The 18,918-nt window shown below is 37.1% G+C and overlaps 1 protein-coding gene across 2 annotated transcripts in view; it reads left to right on the top strand.

Moving 5' to 3' along the window:
• WDR7 (WD repeat domain 7) overlaps positions 1–18,918 on the top strand; it is a 372,785-nt gene that overhangs the window by 54,627 nt on the left and 299,240 nt on the right. For both annotated transcript variants that reach the window (XM_046025300.1, XM_046025301.1), the window contains exon 13: positions 13,576–13,771. In XM_046025300.1, the coding sequence (XP_045881256.1) occupies positions 13,576–13,771 (196 nt within the window). The remainder of the gene's footprint in view (positions 1–13,575; positions 13,772–18,918) is intronic.

Here is an 18,918-nt window from a genome sequence, read left to right on the forward strand (position 1 = left end):
TTATTTACTATTTGTATTTATTTCCCTCATTGGCATGGGTGACTGGTTATCAGCTATGTGCTGCTAGTAGAACTTTATTCAAAATGGAATTTTTGGAAAATGTTTCCAAATAAATTTAGCACCAGTAATATATTTCTTTATATGAGCAATAGGCTAACTTCTTTAATAAATTACTTTAAATACGATTGCTTTTCATTTATATTGTCTTAATAAACTTGTATTATCACATAATCTCCAAAAGCATCCAGAAGGTGGCAGCATGGGTCTATGAAAACTGGAACGCCCGGTATCTAACCTGTGTGTGCCTTCACTCGACAGTGTTAAATCCCCAGCTCTTAGAGATAAGAGATATGAGATATGATAACATGAAAGGTATATGTCGCTATCCGTATGCTAGCATAGCTAATGTTCAAAGCCATTAAGAACAATTAACAAATTAGGTTTCTTTTTAATATATTGTCCTTTTAAAAAAAGTACCTAAAGCTTTTGCCTGAATTAGCTCTTATCTCACCTTTTTGAATTTGGGCTTTTGTTACTAATTTAATTTGAGTGTTACATTTAAAAAACAGTGTTTGTAATTATGACATGGCCTCTGAAGCCAAGCAGAGTTAACTTTGGTAGTACAAGTCAAGCAAGACCAGGAGGCAGAACTAGCATTTTTCTCAAATACATCACAGTGCACATAATGTTCTACTCTTTTTTTCCTTTAACATTGAATTCTCTTATATTTTGAGGCCACTTTCATTTTTTTTTGTTTTTGTTTTTTTTTAAGATTTTATTTATTTATTTAACAGAGAGAGAGAGAGACACTTCGAGAGATGGAACACAAGCCGGGGAAGTGGGAGAGGGAGGAGCAGGCTTCCCGCTGAGCAGGGAGCCCAAAGCCGGGCTCGATCCCAGGACCTTGGGATCATGACCTGAGCCGAAGGCAGATGCTTAATGCCTGAGCCAACCCAGGCACCCCTGAAGTTTAGTTTTAATAATAGAAGTCATTTGGTGCTAAACTTTGTGAATGAAGTGGTTGATTAATTTGACTTTTTATTTTGAGCCGAAGAGATAGTATGACGTAGAGAGTATGACATATAGACTAATTTTTCTTGAGTAACTTAATCATTCATTTCATTCAGCAAATATCTGAGTGCCTGCCATATTCCAGGTACCTTCATTTGGTAGCTGACAAGATATAGTTCCCATTTTTTTGTTTTAAAGATTTTATTTATTTATTTTACAGAGAGAGAGTGTTCACAAGTAGGTGGAGAGGCAGGCAGAGAGAGAGAGAGAGGAGGAAGCGGGATCCCCACTGAGAGCCAGATGCGGGCTCGATCCCAGGACCCCGGGATCATGACCTGAGCCGAAGGCAGAGGCTTTAACCCACTGAGCCACTCAGTCGCCCCTAGTTCCTATTTGTTAGAATTTCATCTAATGAGGGAGCCAGGCTGGGAAACACGCAACTGCAGAGTAGATGTGAAGCACTTTCTCAGGACTGCCTTAAGCACGAGTTCCTCAGAGAGGTCCTAGAATGGGCACTTAGTAGGCCAGCTGTGGGTGGTTTTGGGAGACTTTCAAAAAGGGCGATGTGAGCTTTATGGGTGTGTGTAAAATCCTGTGGTATGTGAACAAGCTCTGTTTGCAGATGGACTTCGTACTGTGTGTGTTCGGTGGAGGAGTCTGTAGCCCTTAAGTTCTTTTTTTTTTTTTTTTTTTTAAGATTTTTATTTACTTATTTATTTGACAGAGAGAGAGAAAGAGAGAGAGAGATCACAAGTAGGCAGAGAGGCAGGCAGAGAGAGAGAGGGGAAGCAGGCTCCTCGCTGAGCAGAGAGCCCGATTTGGGACTTGATCCCAAGACCCCAGGACCATGACCTGAGCCGAAGGCAGAGGCTTAACCCACTGAGCCACCCAGGCGCCCCATTTTTTTTTTTTTTCTTAAGTTGTTTTTATTAGTACCGGCTGAATCTGTCGATGGCAAACACTGGCAGGAAGGTGACATATTTGTACATTACTTTGAGAAAAATGACTAAGAGACCAGAGTAATGGTTTTGTATGTGCTGCAAGCTAGTAAGTGTGAGACCATTTTGGGACTTTTTATTTTATCCTACTTAGGAAGGGTATTGGAAGAAACAATAAAATATGAAACTGTCCTGCAAAGTAACCTGTTCATGATGTTCTTCCAAGGAGAGGTTGGACAAGAGAGTAAAGTGGAATGAAAACGGAATGCTACAAGATTAGAAAGGAAGAATGTATACTAAAAAGAACCAAAAATGCCAGTTAATGTACAGTAATTTTTTTGTTAGTCATAATCAGTGTTTTTTTCCAGACACTGGTGAAGACTTTCCGAAGTAGCTGGAGAAAACTTTCTGCTGTTGACACGTGGAGCCTACGACAGTGAACCCCCAGTTCATATCAGGGAGAGCAGGACGTTTGGAGCCAAACAGACCTGAATCTGTGTCTTCATTTTGGGGTGACTTTTAGAAGTCCTTGTGGAACTCTGGCAAACTCTAGCACTTTACTTTCTATCAAGTGTTAGTTTTAAGTTTGGAGGTCATGCCCAGCTTATGATGGGAACTCATTAAATCATTATTATTTAAAGATTTTATGTATTTCTTTGAGAGGGAAAGAAAGCGTGTGCACACGAGCAGCGGGTAGGAGCAGAAGGAGAGGCGGAACACTCCTTGCTGAGCAGGGAGCCTGACTTGGGACTCCATCCCAGAACCCTGGGATCATGATATGAGCCAAAAATAGATGCTTACAGACTGAGCTACCTAAATGCCCCATTTTATTATTTGCTTGCAGTTACCTGCATTCTCATTTGGGTGATAAAAGTCTAAGTCTGGGGAATGTATTCATTTGTTTCCAGCTTTGGAATGACTTTATGACAGATAAACTTTGTTCCTGTGTCAGGAACTGCTTTTCATTTCCTTGTTTCCCAATTATGGCCAGGAGGTTTTAGAATCTGCCCAAATTAGGGAGGAGATCCCTTTCTCTTTCCATCTATCTGTGTATCTTTTTATTGCAGGAGACAGTTATCAGGATATTGGCAACTAATTCCCTAAAAAATTGTACTTCTTGAGTAATGTTCTTTGCTTGCTCACTGCCTGTACATTGGCGTTTTTACTTGTCTGAGTGGCCCCAACGGTGTCATTTCTAATGGAAAATTTGGGGCAGATTACAGAAGGGTTATGACTATTACCTGTGCAAAGCCTTTGGCAGCATGAACTCAGATGATCAAGGGGGCAGTTTGACTCTACTGATTTTCTTGGGCATAAATGATTGGCTAGGCACAACTTTCTTGCTTAATTGTAGACTCTGAAGGTTAGGTTTCTCTAATGTTCTTTGATACAGACTGAAAGCAAGCCAGCATCCTTGTTAAACATAGATGTGTATTCAGCATCTATCTTCTAATAGTTTACTGCTAGGAATACACATACTCTTTCAGTATCTCCGCTTGGAAAAGTGGGGTCAGTATCTACTAACCCACTTATTTTCATGAGAAGGCAAAAAAGATATTTCATAGTTATATCAGATGTATAAATTTGATGTTTATTTCTAGTAAGGATACAGGTGTAATTGGGGTAAGTAGGTTGAGGCCAAGCAGGCAGATTCAAAGTCACTAGGTCAGATAGATAGTGTCTTTCACCTTTCTAAATGAGATGGCAGAAAACGGAAAGGGCATTACCACTTGGAGTTGTAAGTCAGTGCCCGCTAAGAAAGGAGGCCCTTTGTGACAGAAGACCTTAACCCTTGAACGTGTGTAGCCCAAAGTTTGGGTGTGGGTTTGGGCAATAAGTGGGGACAGCTGCCTGGGGTGCAGAGAGGGAAAAGGGCACTTGTGAGTTCCTTAAAAAGAACTTTGATTATATTCAATCTGCAGGTTTGACTCTCTTAAGTCTCTAAGGCCCATAAATATGTAACTGGAATTCAAGAAAGCATTTTAATATTTTAAAGGCATGAAGTGAAAAATTACAAAGTAAATTCAGTGGAAAAGCAGTGTGAGGAAATACTCAAGAACAATGGAAGGTGGTCACTGGGTTGTTGGACTAAATCATTTTATTGACTTATATTGTTAAGAGTGCTAACAACTTTATTAATGTAGCTTTAAGGTAATATTTGTGTGAAAGTGATGGTTATGCAGGTGGAATTTCAGATTAAATTAAAGCTAATGTGAGGAGAAAATATTGAAAAGGAAAACGAATGTATCGAAGAATTGTAAATATCTTCATATTTCTTGGTGGATACCTGAACATTGGCAACTCCTTCAGAAACTAAATATAATTACATTTTAAAAAGGTAGAATTTATGGTGTATAATGACATAATAATGGTAAAAATAATGTTAGCTACTGTTATCTTTTGTATGCATGATATGTTAGTCACTGTGCTAATTTCTTTGTGCACATTTCGTTTAATTCAAACAGTAATTCCGTGAGGTGTGGTTATTGCTGTTAACCACATTATACAGAGAAATGAGGTTCAGAGAGGTTAAATAACTTCCCTCGGTTGCACGGTTAGCAGGTGGCAGAGCTGGAATTTGGTCCTAAGTAGTCTGACTTGATGTCCTGTGCTTATCCACCATGCGTACTGCCTCCCAGTAGATGTCATTATGTATTTTAAAATAACTGTATTTCCCCAATTTTGACTGTTCTTTTCATTATTGATTTCTCTAAGTATATGACTTTGATGCATACTTACTTTTCAATTGCTAATTTATTGAATATTTATCTTTCACTTTGTAGAACAAAGCACAGCCATTCTTTTGAATTCCCGTATTCTACTTTTCCTTTACAGAACTGTGCATTGCTCAGTTCTCTTGTACTTTAGTTTTCATCTTTGATTATTCAGCTCTGGAGTTTTTTAGTTTTAAACTCCTTTTACCCCATATCTGTATAATACGTATTTCCTTTTAAAAAACTTGTTTTTTAATTGCAATTTTATAAGTTTAACGCATAAGACACTGTGAAAATGTTTGACAGAAGAGATTGCTGAGAAGGTAAAAGGTTACCTGTGATCCTTGTACACACAAGAGAACCACAATTAACATTTGGTATCTTTTCCTATGGCCTTTAAAATCCACTTACTGTATATTTGTGATTATATTGTAGATAGAGTTACTTGAGCACATTAACTTCATTTTATATCATAACAGATACTTTTCCAAGTCATACTTATTCATGAAAGTAATATTTAGTGATTGTAAAACATACCATGTTTATGTGAGCATACCATATTTACTTAGCAATTCTCCTACTTTGGTTATGCGAATTGTTCCCAATTTGACCATCTATATTTTACAATACAATACTTACTATCTTTTTAAATTTTTTTTTATTAACATATAATGTATTATTAGCCCCAGGGGTACAGGTCTGTGAATTGTCAGGTTTACACACTTCACAGCACGCACCATAGCACATACCCTCCCCAATGTCCATAAATTACTTATTACCTTTTTAAGTTAAAAAAAACTTATAATTATTTCCTTAGATAGAGTCCATGAATTTTTTTAAGATTAGAACCTCAGAATTTTTGTGTCATAGGCATTAACATTTTTAAGGTGACCGAGGTATAGTAGCAAATTGTTTTCTACCCTCAGTTCCTATTTCATTGCCCCTTGCTAGCACAAGAAGTTCGTATTTACTTCCATGCCTTAGTTGCCACATCTGTAAAGTGGAAATAATAATTCTGCCTACCTCAGAGGGTTTTTGTGGGACTCTAATGAATTATGACATTTGGTATGTAGCCAAGTATTTAGAATAAGACTCAGCAAAAAGTAAGAACCTGATAAATGTTGGTTGTTTGCTATTACAATTTCTAAAATCTTTGGCTAAATTGATAGATAGAAAGAATATCTTATTGTTTGAATTTGCATTTCTTTTTTTTTTTTTTAAAGATTTATTTATTTATTTATTTGACAGTCAGAGATCACAAGTAGGCAGAGAGGCAGGCAGAGAGAGGAGGGAGAAGGCTCCCTGCTGAGCAGAGAGCCCGATGCGGGGCTCGATCCCAGGACCCTGGGATCATGACCCGAGCCGAAAGCAGAGGCTTTAACCCACTGAGCCACCCAGGTGCCCCTGAATTTGCATTTCTTTGGTTACCAGAGATACTGAAATTTTTCTTTGAAGATTTTAGGGATTTTTTTTTTTTTTTGAGACCTATTTTGTCCTTTGCTTATTTGTTTTTCTTGAAAATTTTAGTACGTCTGTGAGTGCCTAACTTAACTAAAATGTTAAGCATATGTGCTTTCTGTTGTCGAAATTTTCTCATTCTTAGGTTATCTATCCTTTTTCTATGTAGCTTTTTTCATATTTTTGAAGCTTGGAATCTTTCTCCATCCAGAAATGTAATGAAATTTGGTTAAAAAACAGTGGCTGGATTAAGAACAAATATCAGATACTTACCAGAAATTTGTTTGTGGGGTGAGGAAAGAAGAATGATGGACTTTTTTTTTTTTTTTAAGAGAGGCAGAGAGAGAGATATGGGGGAGGGGCAGTGGAAGAGAGAGAATCTTAAGCAGGCTCCACACGCAGTGTGGAGCTCGATACAGGGCTTGATCTCACGATCCTGAGATCTTGACCTAAGCCAAATTGAGAGTCAGGCATTTAACCCACTGAGCCATCTAGGCGCCTGTCTTACATTAAATTCTTCATATTTTATTTGCTGTTTAATAAGGAAGCAGTTGAAGAAAGATGGAATTCTAATTACTCCACTGTTTATTACGTTTTATATATAGTGACTGAGTGAAGATATTAACATTTGTTTCTAAAAGTCTTCATATAGAACGTAACCAATTAGAAGGTAAGTCAGTGTTTTGGTTGGACTCCATGGTCTTCTTTTCTAAAACAGCCATTACAGAAACAGCCTTCTACTTTTCTTTTTCCTTTAAAAAAAAAAAAGAGGAAGGATAAGCTATGGGTTTCTGAAAAAAAATTTTTTTAAGCTAGTTTCATGAAAATATGGACATGAAATTAATATTCTTAGGCTCTTTTTTCCCTTCAGGTAGAATATTTAAAAGTGATAAATGATGCATCTTAACTGCACATTTATGTTCCATATAAAGAGTTCTGGGAAGTACGAGAAATAATGATTAAGAGAATAGCGAGATTGATTTATGACTGAAAGAAGCTGGTCATTTATATCTTGTCTAATGATGGGCATATTTAAAAGGAAAGACAGTAGTTAGTGATCATATATTTAGGGAATACACAAAGAGAAAAATTATTTGGGGGCAGTTAAGAGATTGGCCCCGAAATGATATGAAGAAAAAGAAGAATTTAATTTGGAAAACAAATGAGCAAAAGTAGGAAAAATGTTTGTATGTAATTTATATTGGGAACTGTTGGAAAGCAGAATCATCTCCCCAGAGAGCTAGTAGAAGGGGTAAACTAGCTGTCTCTAATTTCTGTAATTCATGGCAGATATTTAGGAGCGGGTTATATAAGAGGTTTCTGGGAATGGTTTAAAATGAAGTCTTGTAAAATGCATAAGGTCAGGCTGGATGACCTAGGTGGTATATTCTGACTCTATCAGATCTATGATAGTTTGCGGCATTCTGCTACTCAGCACTAATGTACTGTGAGGATTACTTACTGGCACACTCAGGGAGACTCTGGTTGAGGATCAGAATTATCTGGAAAGAAAAATTGGTCCTGGAATATGTATGATTTGGTTCATCATCTCCCTTCTTTTCCTGGCCAGTTATCTTAATTTTTTTCATCAAATGAAAATATAGTTTTTGTTAAATATTCTGTTGTTTATTGTTGTTAGCCTCTGCTTTTAAATTAGTTTTTGGTGTCATTGTTACATTTTGTTTCTAGGGCAGAATTAGTCATATTTGGAGCATGAGTTTGAATAATTTTCACTTATAAAGTACTGGCCAAGTTGATAGGCTGCTCAGTCCTTGCTGTACAAATTCTGGGTTCCATAACACACAAAATTTTAGATGGTATTCATGAATTTCACTCTTTATTTTTATTTATTTATTTATTTAAAAAAAGATTTTATTTATTTGACAGACAGATCACAAGTAGGCAGAGTGGCAGGCAGAGAGAGAGGAAGGGAAACAGGCTCCCTGCTGAGCAGAGAGACCCATGTGGAACTCGAAACCAGGACCCTGGGATCATTGACCCCAGCGGAAGGCAGAGGCTTTAACACACTGAGCCACCCAGGTGCCCCTCATGAGTTTCACTCTCTAAGTCGGTCGGTGGTAGTGGTTGGGGAAGTGCAATCTGTGAGACAGTTAATTGGGGTAAAGGAATAAATTTTTTTTTTTTTTTTTAGATTTTAGTTATTTATTTGACAGACAGAGATCACAAGTAGGCAGAGAGGCAGGCATGGGGAGGGGGGGAAGCAGGCCGCCCGCTAAGCAGAGAGCCAGATATGGGGCTCGATCCCAGGACCCTGAGATCATGACCTGAGCTGAAGGCAGAGGCTTAACCCACTGAGCCACCCAGGCGCCCCTAAAATTTTTTTTTTAAAAGATTTTATTTATTCATTTGACAGAGAGATCACAAGTAGAGAGGTAGGCAGAGAGAGAGAGAAGCAGGCTCCCTGTGGAGCAGAAAGCCCCATGCGGGGCTCGATCCCAGGACCCTGAGATCATGACCTGAGCCGAAGGCAGCGGCTTCATCCACTGAGCCACCCAGGTGCCCCCAGAATAAAATATTAAAGCTCTTGGTTATGTCCTTTTTTTAACCTTAAGAAATTGCACCTGTGAACATGGAGTAGACGGTAGGACGCTGGAGTTTCACTTGTTCTTATGTTCTGTGGCCATGTGTCACCTGGGGGAAGAGCACACCTGCCATCGAGAGGAGGCTCGGCATGGCTGTCACCGGCTGTGCTCCTTGTCTGCTTCCTCACCTGCCACCACAAAATGGGCAAGAAAATGACGATGGAACAGATTTCCAATGGAACCTAAATCTCTTTTCAGCAGCTACATTATGGTTTCAGGCAGCGATCATTTGGTCCGTCTGACAGGAGGGCAGCCAAAAAATGTATAATTATATGAAATTATATGAAATATGTATTTACGTCCAACAGTCATTAGCAATGAAATCTTTCTAAAGCTATATATTGTGCTTTGAGTTGTTACCTAGCGCTAACATAATTAACATTAGTAAGACATTTAAGAAGGTGCGTCCTTTCATCTTAAGTTTGTTTATTTAAGCTTTGAGTCATTCTTTTTATTTTTATTTTTTAGATTTTATTTTTTTTGAGAGAGAGTGAGTGAGCCCACAGTAGAGGGCAGCTGGGGGGGAGGGCAGAGAGACAGGCAGACTCCCCATGGAGAAAGGAGCCCTGTGCCGATGTGGGGCTCTCAATCCCAGGACCCTGAGATCATGACCTGAGCTGAAGTCAGATGCTTAACCAACTTAGCCACCCAGGCACCCGAGTCATTCTTTTATTTATATATATATTTAAAAAAAATTTTTTTTTTTTAAGATTCTGTTTATTTATTTGAGAGAGCATGAGTAGTGGGGAGGGGCAGTGGGAGAGGGAGAAGCAAGGGAGCCCGAAGCGGGGCTCAATCCCAGGAGTCCGAGATAATGACCTGAGCCAAAGCAGACGCTTAACTGACTAATCCACGCAGGCTTCCCTTTGAGTTCTTCTCTTAAAACATATTTTTTGTGCATGTTTTACAATGTACATGGTATATTGGCACAGGAGTGCCTATATAATTTGTAAATATATATACAACGTCTTTTTAATGAATAGGTGTGGGATCAAAGTCAGTAGCATAAATGCACGAGGTTCACATTTTTTGTTGTATTATTTTAATCACACAATTTAAATGTCTTATGCATTATCCCATTACAGTGTCCTTGATGTTAAGTCACACTTAGGTGACTTCTTCTAGGTTGAAAATGGAGCAAAGTAAAGTAGAATGGAATTAATCAAATTATGGAATCAGTCATTGTAGGTGAAATAGATGTTCAATAACCAAGATCCCTGGAATTTAATAATTTAATAATAAAGGAATTGTGGTAATTCAATTCATTTGTGGGGAAGCTGGGGCTAAATCAGAGATAGGAGTTATTAAGTATTCTTTAAGAAGTGCTTCTTTAATAATTTCGAGGACAGATAAGAAGAAACCAAGTTAATTGCATTTTAGCAAATCTTTTAAGTGCTTTCATTTAAGAGATAGCTGAGAATTATTTATCATTACTCTGTTCATTGTTTGAATTAAAATTAATACCAAAGTGGTGCTTGAGAATGGTCTTTTTTCCTTTTACATTTAAATAGGCGAGACATTTGCTTTGTTTATACCATTAATTTGTTTTCACACAGCCTGTGAAGGTAACCATCAACTCACAATTAATTAGTGGAATCAAAATTAATGAGGTTTTACTGTATTGGGCTATTTCCACTCTAGGCCAGTTTTCTTCACACGACTTGGACTAGCATTTTTTTGAAAGAAGAAAAATTAGATTTATTTTAATCCATATTTAAAAAGCAGAGAACCATCTTTTCTTGTGAGTTAAGTACCTCTAATAACTACGCTTTCTTGGGCTTAGCAATATTGATCTTTTTGTTTTGTTTTCTTTTCTGTCTTGATTATTTTGGCTATTTCCAGACTGTTGCTTATTACAGTAAAGCTAGCGTTAACTCTTCAGATGCTTATTTTCATTTACAGGGATGATACATCATTTTTAGTTTGGACCGAACATTTTGTGTGTGTGTGTGGGGGGGGATGGGATACGTCATTTGCCTATTTTCATCCTTATCGCACGATATGAAAGAGGAATAGAACTGTTCTTTAAAGTATGTTTGTGTAAGTATATGTGTTAGTGTACATCATGTGGAAATGAACAGCTAGAATTTTTTGAATTACAGTTATTTTTTCCCTTCAGAAAATTACATAGTCTACTTTTTTTAAAAGGAGATCCTTTGCTATTATTTGGTATTTGCTTTGTCCTTTATTTTTTACCAACAAAAGTGATAACATGAATGTAGGGTTTTTAAGGCTTTTCTTGAGGATGGATTACATTTTCTTGAATTTTTGAAGTTACCCACCTGGATGTAAATGGGAGGGTGAAAGTTGAAACTTCCCCTGGGGAGTTGGTACCTGAAGGTCAAGTTTGTCATGGAAATGGGGTGAATGTCTGCAGTCCTCTCTCTGCTAGGTTATAAACCTCTGTAGAAAACGTTTGGCAGAGAGAACGTGTCTGTCAGTGGTGGTCAGTACTTCTGTATCCCCTCAGACGTTAAGATCTGCCCATAGCTTATAGCTTGAAGATCAGCAAACATTGTGAAGGATACTGGTGGAAATTCACCTGTTGTTGAGTAAACTTCACCCTAACTCGTGCCCCTTTGAAATGGAATGCCAAGAGTGCATGTGGACACCAGTGAGATGACTGTGGACTTGAGGGCCAGCGATCAGCTAGTGAGGGATGAGGCATCACTTAAGCATCAGCTCATTTTGAAGATGAGGAGCTTGTGAGTCAAAGTAGCAGAGTCCCATGTAGTGGCAGGTGTTGTGCATGGTGTGGCATATTGGCGCTTGATTAAAGAACATGGACAGATGAAAAGAAATGTTGTCTAGGAGCCATTCTTTTTAGTAAGTTATACATAGAGGAAAAGATCCCTGTAAATGTTTATTTCCTGTGATGAGAGAAATAGATAAAATCACCCACTTTTTCGCAGATCGATGTTGCTGAATGGTAGTAGTAGTAGTTAACCTTAGTGTAGAAGCATCCCTTTTTGTGAGTTGAATGATGAATATGTTTGATAAATACAAAGTCATTACTAATGGTAATCTGTCGAAATGCAGAGCGTTGATTGTATTAAACTTATCTTTGGTTGGCAATGCATGTCTGGTGGAACTCATAAATATTTTATATGGTCTGAAATAAAGGCATCACAGATATATTTTTACCGTTTTATTCTAACATTCCCGTATTTAAATGATTTTTTTGTAGTTTGCCACCTTATTTTGATTAATGCTTAATTCTAAAGGTAATCTTTTTGTGCCATAGTCAACTACCCCTCAGTTCTTATGTCTTTTTAAAGGAAGAAATCATGTTTTATGTTACAGTTGAGTGCTTATCAGGGAACATGAAATAAGTAAGCTTAAATGTTTAGGAAAATTCTGTATGATGTTTTAATAAAGGTTTTTTTTTTAAGATTTTATTTATTTATTTGACAGAGATCACAAGTTGGCAGAGAGGCAGGGGGGAGCAGGCTCCCTGCCGAGCAGAGAGCCCGAGGGGGGGCTCGATCCCTGGACCCTGACTGAGTTCATGACCTGAGCCTAAGGCAGAGGCTTAACCCACTGAACCACTCAGGTGCCCCTAATAAGGTTTATAACATGATCTTTCTGAACTTGGTTTTTTAACTTTTAAAATTAGTAAACATCTGCAATGCTGATTATAATGTTTAAATCACTGTATAACAAGAAGTGTAAATAAAGCTAACAGAGGATAATAGGTTAACATACCTGAATTTAAGAATGAAATAGTTAAATCTTACTGTCTTTATTTTATTAATGCTCTGCTTCATTCAAAGGTTGATTTTAAGTTGTTTATGTAATTTTTGTTTTCTGTGCACTTTTGTCCATCCCCACCTCTTTTCATTTGATCCCTGTCAGCATTTCCCATTCAGTGAGATGTACTAATCAGTGCGGGATTGTTCTTTAGCTAAAATTGTTTGCTTAGGTGAAGCCCAGCCCAGTGAGATTTGAGAAGTTTCTCCTTTGGAGCCCACTGAAGGGTTACTGTGTATGTAGTGCATTGGGCCTCGTCCCCAGTATTACTCACAATATATCCAGTGATGTGTGGCTCTTTTCATATGGTTTCACCTCAGTATGAACTGAAAGACCAATCCAATAAATCACTGAAAGGTTAAGTTGTAAATAGCTTATACATTCTTAAAACTTTCAATACCTTAATTTTTAGTTGTCTAGGTTGTGGTTTCCATTTTCTGTTGCTAGTGAAAATCTTTACCATTCTTTGATTATTTATATTCCATCTTGTTTTAAACGGAATTGGAGGGCACACACTAGAGATGAGCAGAGAGTACACAGCAGAACGTTTAAGTGGCTGTTGTGTTAGCGGAGGTGGGAGACACACCTGCACATACTACCAAAGCCCCGCGGCTCTTGGGAGGCGTGATTGTGGCTGAGGGACCAGGAGGGCATTGTTTTTGAGCAAAGGAGCAGGGAAGAACATGGGTCCGAAATGACAGAGTCACAGACAGAAAGAAGCATTGCAGAAAGCCCGCTGTAGCAGCCAACAAAGGAAAGTTCATACTGTGGAAAGAGAACGCTTAATAACAGATCAATTTCTTTGCAGCTTCGCCTGTGCCTGTACAGCGATCATGTCAGGAAGGTCATCTTCACATTTGAACAGATTGTCCAAGGCATTCTTTCCATCTTTAATCTAGGACTCGTTTAGTGTCTCTCCAAGTATTGTCACGGTGTTTTATGTGTAATGGGAAGGAACCCATTTCACAACAGAATTTAATACTGTGGTTGGTTTTCAGCAGCGTTAAATGTATAATTAATTTTGATTTACGTTACTGAGGGCCAGATCCATTTTATTCTGAATTTAATCTAAATATAATTAAGGTTTATTCTTCTTTTTAGGCAAGAGTGCAGCACTGTATCTGCTCTGTAGCCAGTGACCACTCAGTGGGACTCCTAAGTCTGCGGGAGAAGAAATGCATTATGCTAGCATCTCGACATCTCTTCCCCATTCACGTCATCAAGTGGAGGCCTTCCGATGATTACCTAGTCGTGGGGTGTTCAGATGGCTCTGTGTACGTCTGGCAGATGGATACTGGTAAGAACAAGAGTTAAGAGAGAGACTAGAAGATTAAATGGGTATATTTGAATTCTTGGATATTAAAAAATCTTTTATGTAAAGAGAAAAAGTGACCTAAAATGTAAAAAGTTGCTGCTTTTGCTTCCGATCACTGCTTTTTCTATGTGTTCTCATCACTATCAACAAAGACCTGTTTAAACGTCCTCTCATTTTTTGTACTATGCCAGATACTTCAGAGTAAATCACTGATCTCTAAAGGAATGCAGCTGAAGACAATATACAGTTTAGGACAGACAACAGACTAAAAAATAAATGATTTCTCTATAATTGATGAAGTAAATTGTGAGTAAGATTAAGGAAACCATTTCTGTATCAAGTTCAGAAACAGTGGAGGAAGAAAAAATTCTCTTCTATTTGGACAGTAGAGAAGCAATACGGAGTAGTTGATTATAGGAGTTAATTGAAACGAAAGTTTTAAGATCTAGAGAGAACATTTAAAACTTCAAGTTTCAGAGATTTTATGTAGGGGGCATAATGTAGAACAAGTAACATGTAACTTAGAAGTAGTACACACAATTATGGCTAATGTTTATACTTAGAATCTTAGGGTTTTCCCTGGGAAGTTTTTAAATGTGTAACTAAATGTTTATTGTTTTAGGTTTTAAAAACACATTTTATCCTACTTTACTCTTAAGTCATCTTCTATCAGTGATTAAAGCCCTAGTTGTACTACATAATACTTCTACTAATTTGCTTTTCTTTTCTTCATCTTTCTTTGTTTTAAATAGTCCTTTCCCAAATCAGACCCTATACATATTTCTGCTTGTCCTGTGGTGCAGTAGGGAGTTCTGCTGAGTCTTTCTGTCACAAGTAGTCACAGTGCTCAGGGATCTGTCATTTATAGTCCATATTTTAACTGGTAGTATGTAGGCATCTGCCAAGAGGGAACATTCTTGAAGAGTGTCAGACTTATCTTTTGCATCTAATTTTTCTTGTCTGATTATAAAAGAGGGTCATGCTTTCTATTAAAACTTAAAAGCACAAATGTATTAGAAGAGAAGAGAGATGAACTGAAATCTCAGTGTTCAGCGATAAATATTAACATTCTGGCATATTTCTTTCTGGTCTTGTTTCTGTGCATTTTTAGAAACAAAATTGCTGCCATACTGCATATATAACTTTGTTTCTTTTGTATTCCTTTTTGTGATACCCTCTCTTCCAAGCAGCACTTTCCTGCCTGCTGGTTTTGTGCCCAGTTTGTGTTGGGCTCTGGAATCTGACTGCTTGGTTTGGATTTAAGATCAGTCATTTGCTAGCAGTGTGATCTGCGGCAACTTACTGGACTTTTGTCTCTCAACTTACTCCTCCGTAAAATGAAGATCATAACAGTGCCGACTTTATAGTCCTGCTGGGAGAATAAAATGAGATAATATTTACCTGGTGTATAGTAGACATTTGTAAATATGTGTATGTGTATGTGAAATTGAAATTTGTATGTGCGTGCTACTAATGTTATTTAACAAACACTGCTTTTCTTGTTACTTTGTTGAACTTGGGAATGGGATAATGGGATCTTACCTACATTTTGAAATACTTACTTTGAGGGTTACAATTAAAGAAAGTAAGTTCTTACAGCAGTGATGTTCAGAAAGCACTATTTTAAAATAATATAAATGTTAACAATTGATATAGTGTAAATGTAAGAGTATGGTGAACTAGTCTAGGACTTTAAAAAATTAAAATAGGGGCGCATGGGTGGCTCAGTGGGTTAAAGCCTCTGCCTTCAGCTCAGGTCATGGTCTCGGGGTCCTGGGATCGAGCCCCACATCGTGCTCTCTGCTCAGCAGGGAGCCTGCTTCCCCCTCTGTCTCTGCCTGCCTTTCTGCCTACTTGTGATCTCTCTCTCTGTGTCAAATAAATAAAGAAAATCTTTAAAAACAAATAATTAATTAAAATAATGTTATAAAGGAAGAGAATGTCATTTTTCTGAAATTTTCAGATAAATAATTGATACTTGAATACTTCAGGTACTTAATAAACATTTGTAAAGAATATGAATATGTGGGGTGCCTGCATGGCTCAGTTGTTAAGCGGCTGCCTTCGGCTCAGGTCATGATCCCACATCGGGCTCCTTGCTCAGTGGGGAGTCTGCTTCTCCCTCTCCCCCTGCTTGTGTTTCCTCTCTCACTATGTCTCTCTCTGTTAAATAAATAACAAAATCTTAAAAAAAAAAAAGAGTATGAATATGAAATTCTGTGCAAATGAGATGTTACTGAAAGACAAAGTTACTTTTCCAGTAAGAAGATGAGGAATAGCTCCCAAGTATAGGTGTGTAGGTGTCCTGGAGGGATTACTGTTATAACCAGGTTAGTGCAATTAAGCCTATTTTAGATTAAACACAATATATATATGATATTGAAATTTCACAATTATCTTACCTTCAAGAAGATGTAAGTAAACAATTAGTGTGCCATTTTTTAATCAAAAGATAAAGGAGCAGAATTTATTTTGGAATTAGCCATAATAGTAGATATACATTCCTTTTTCCTCCTTGCTGCTCAGGCTTTAGCTAGTGATATAAAGGTCCCAGGGGAGAGAGTAAAGCACATCCTGAAGGTATTGCCATTATTTATTTATTAAATTTATTTATTTATTACATAAATAAAAAATGAAGCAGAAATAAATCAGATTCAGCCAAGGTTTGATGTATGAAATGTATTTAAACTCTGAAGAGACACTTTATCCCTCTTCTTAGCATTTTGGGGATGTATTTTTACAAATGAAGATATATTACACTTAAAGTACTCATGCATAGTGTATAATTTTCTGCTTATTGTTTTGAATTTTACTGATGTTTCTAGCTTAAAAACACTTAAATATATCTATATTTTTATGCAGCATTTTTTAGTTGTTTTTCCCTTCAAATGGTAGTTTTTATTTCTAGTATTTATTTCCTAATGAAATGAAGTTGAAGCTGGTAAAATAAAATTTAATTAGAAAGCAGTCCAGAATATTTTGTTCTTTACTTGTATCATCTTTATTAGATGTAATAACAATTAATAGTGATGCAGAGTCCAGGAAAATTATTATTCCTTCACATCTTAGGTATTTAGAAAATTAGTCAAATAACTAGCAACAAGATTTGGCCAGCTAGAGCTCTTAGGACTAATTTAAGATATATTTTTTCACACTGAGGCTATCTATTTGTTTTCCTGTTTTCTTTTTCTACCTTCTAATCCAACCTGTACTCTGCTGGAAAGTTAATCTTAGGAAATGACACAACAGCAACAACACTTGGTTCATTTGTGGTCTTTTTAAATTTTGCATTTTAAATTTTTAAATTTTTAAAAAATGCAGATTTCTGGGCTGTATCCCAGATGTTAAGAGTTAGACTCTCTTAAGGATAAGACTTAAAAGTCTGTGGCATCTGCATTTTTATTTATTTATTTGAGAAAGAGAGAGAGAGAGAGAGAGAGAGAGAGAGAGAAAGCTCGAGCAGGGGGAGATGTGGAGGGAGAAGAAGACTCCTTGCTGAGCAGGAGCCTAATCCGTATGCCGGGCTAGATCCCAGGACCCTGGGATCACCACCTGAGCCAAAGACAGGCTCAACTGACTGAGCCATCCACATGCCCCCATGTATGATCTTAATGAAAACAAAATACTTTATTTCCTATGGCCTTTAAGACCAGGCCCTTCACATTGTTGTACTTTCCTACCTTTGTCTTTTTCTCTGTTTCTTTTACACAGACCAGTTGCTCTATGTGAAGAATAATTCTACTCAAGAATAATTGGGCTATTCTCTACCACTTCTTATGTTTTATATCATCCATATTGTTGCTCATGGTTTTCACTCATTTGGAACATTCTTTTTTCTTTCCTTTTTTTTTTTTTTTTTAAATTTTAATTTTAAGTAATTGTACCCAGTATGGGGCTTGAACTCACAACTCAGAGATTAAGAGTTGCAGACTCCCCTGACTGAGCCAGCCAGGTACCCTGGAACATTATTTCTTTTCTTTTCTTTCTTTCTTTTTTTTTTTTTTTTAAGATTTTATTTATTTATTTGTCACAGAGAGAGCACAAGCAGGCAGAGGCAGAGAGAGAAGCAGGCGCTCTGCTGGACTAGGAGCCCAATGTGGGACTCGATCCCAGGACCCTGCGATCATGACCTGAGCCAAAGGCAGTGGCTTAACCGACTGAGCCACCCAGGTGTCCCGAACATTATTTCTTTCTATTTTTTTATTTGTTTAAATAGTCCCTTTTAAGGAAGTTTGAATAACAAAAACAAAATATTGCATATTTACCCATCTAGTTACCATTCTATTGCTCTTTGTTGCTTTGTATAGATCCAAATTTCTTTTTTTTTTTTTTCTTTTTTTTTTTTTATTAACATATAATGTATTATTTGTTTCAGGGGTGACAGGTCTGTGATTCATTGTCTAACACAGTTCACAGCACTCACCATAGCACAGACCCTCCCCAGTGTCCATCACCCAGCCCTCTTATCCCTCCCACCCCCCTCCCCTCCAGCAACCCTCTGTTTGTTTCCTGAGACAAAATTTATATCTGGAATGATTTTCCTTTTGTTTAATATTTAATATTTCTTGTATTGCATTTCTATGCATGATGAATTCTTTCAGCTTCTGTGTGTTTGAAAACTCTTTGTTTCATCTTCACCTTTTTTTTTTCTGGTTGGAGAATTTAGGTTGATAGTTGTTTTTTTGTTTTTCCTTTTAATACTCCATTGTCTTATTGCTTCCATTATTTCCAGGGAGAAATCTGTTGTCACCCTTAGCTTTGTCCCTCTATATGTGTTGTGTCTGTTTTTTTTCCAACAGCTGTAACATTTTTCTTTTTCTTTTTATTATTGGTTTTGAGAAGTTGGATTGTAGTTTTCTTCATATTTGTGCTTAGGGCTTGTTGTACTTCTTGGATATGTTGGTAGGTGATTTTCAACCAGTTTGGAAACTTTTTTGGCCATTATTTATTCAAATATGTTTTTGATCTTTCCCTGTGTTTCTTTTCTTTAGAGACTCTAGCTATGTGTTTACTCGACTCTTTGAAATTGCCCACAGATCACAGACTGTGTTTTCATTTTAAAAAAGTATTTTTTTTTTGTTTTATTTTATATAGTTTCTGTTCTAGGTTTTCAAGTTTATTAGTCTCTT

Source organism: Meles meles, chromosome 12 (assembly GCF_922984935.1).
Source record: "Meles meles chromosome 12, mMelMel3.1 paternal haplotype, whole genome shotgun sequence".
NCBI lineage: Eukaryota > Metazoa > Chordata > Mammalia > Carnivora > Mustelidae > Meles > Meles meles.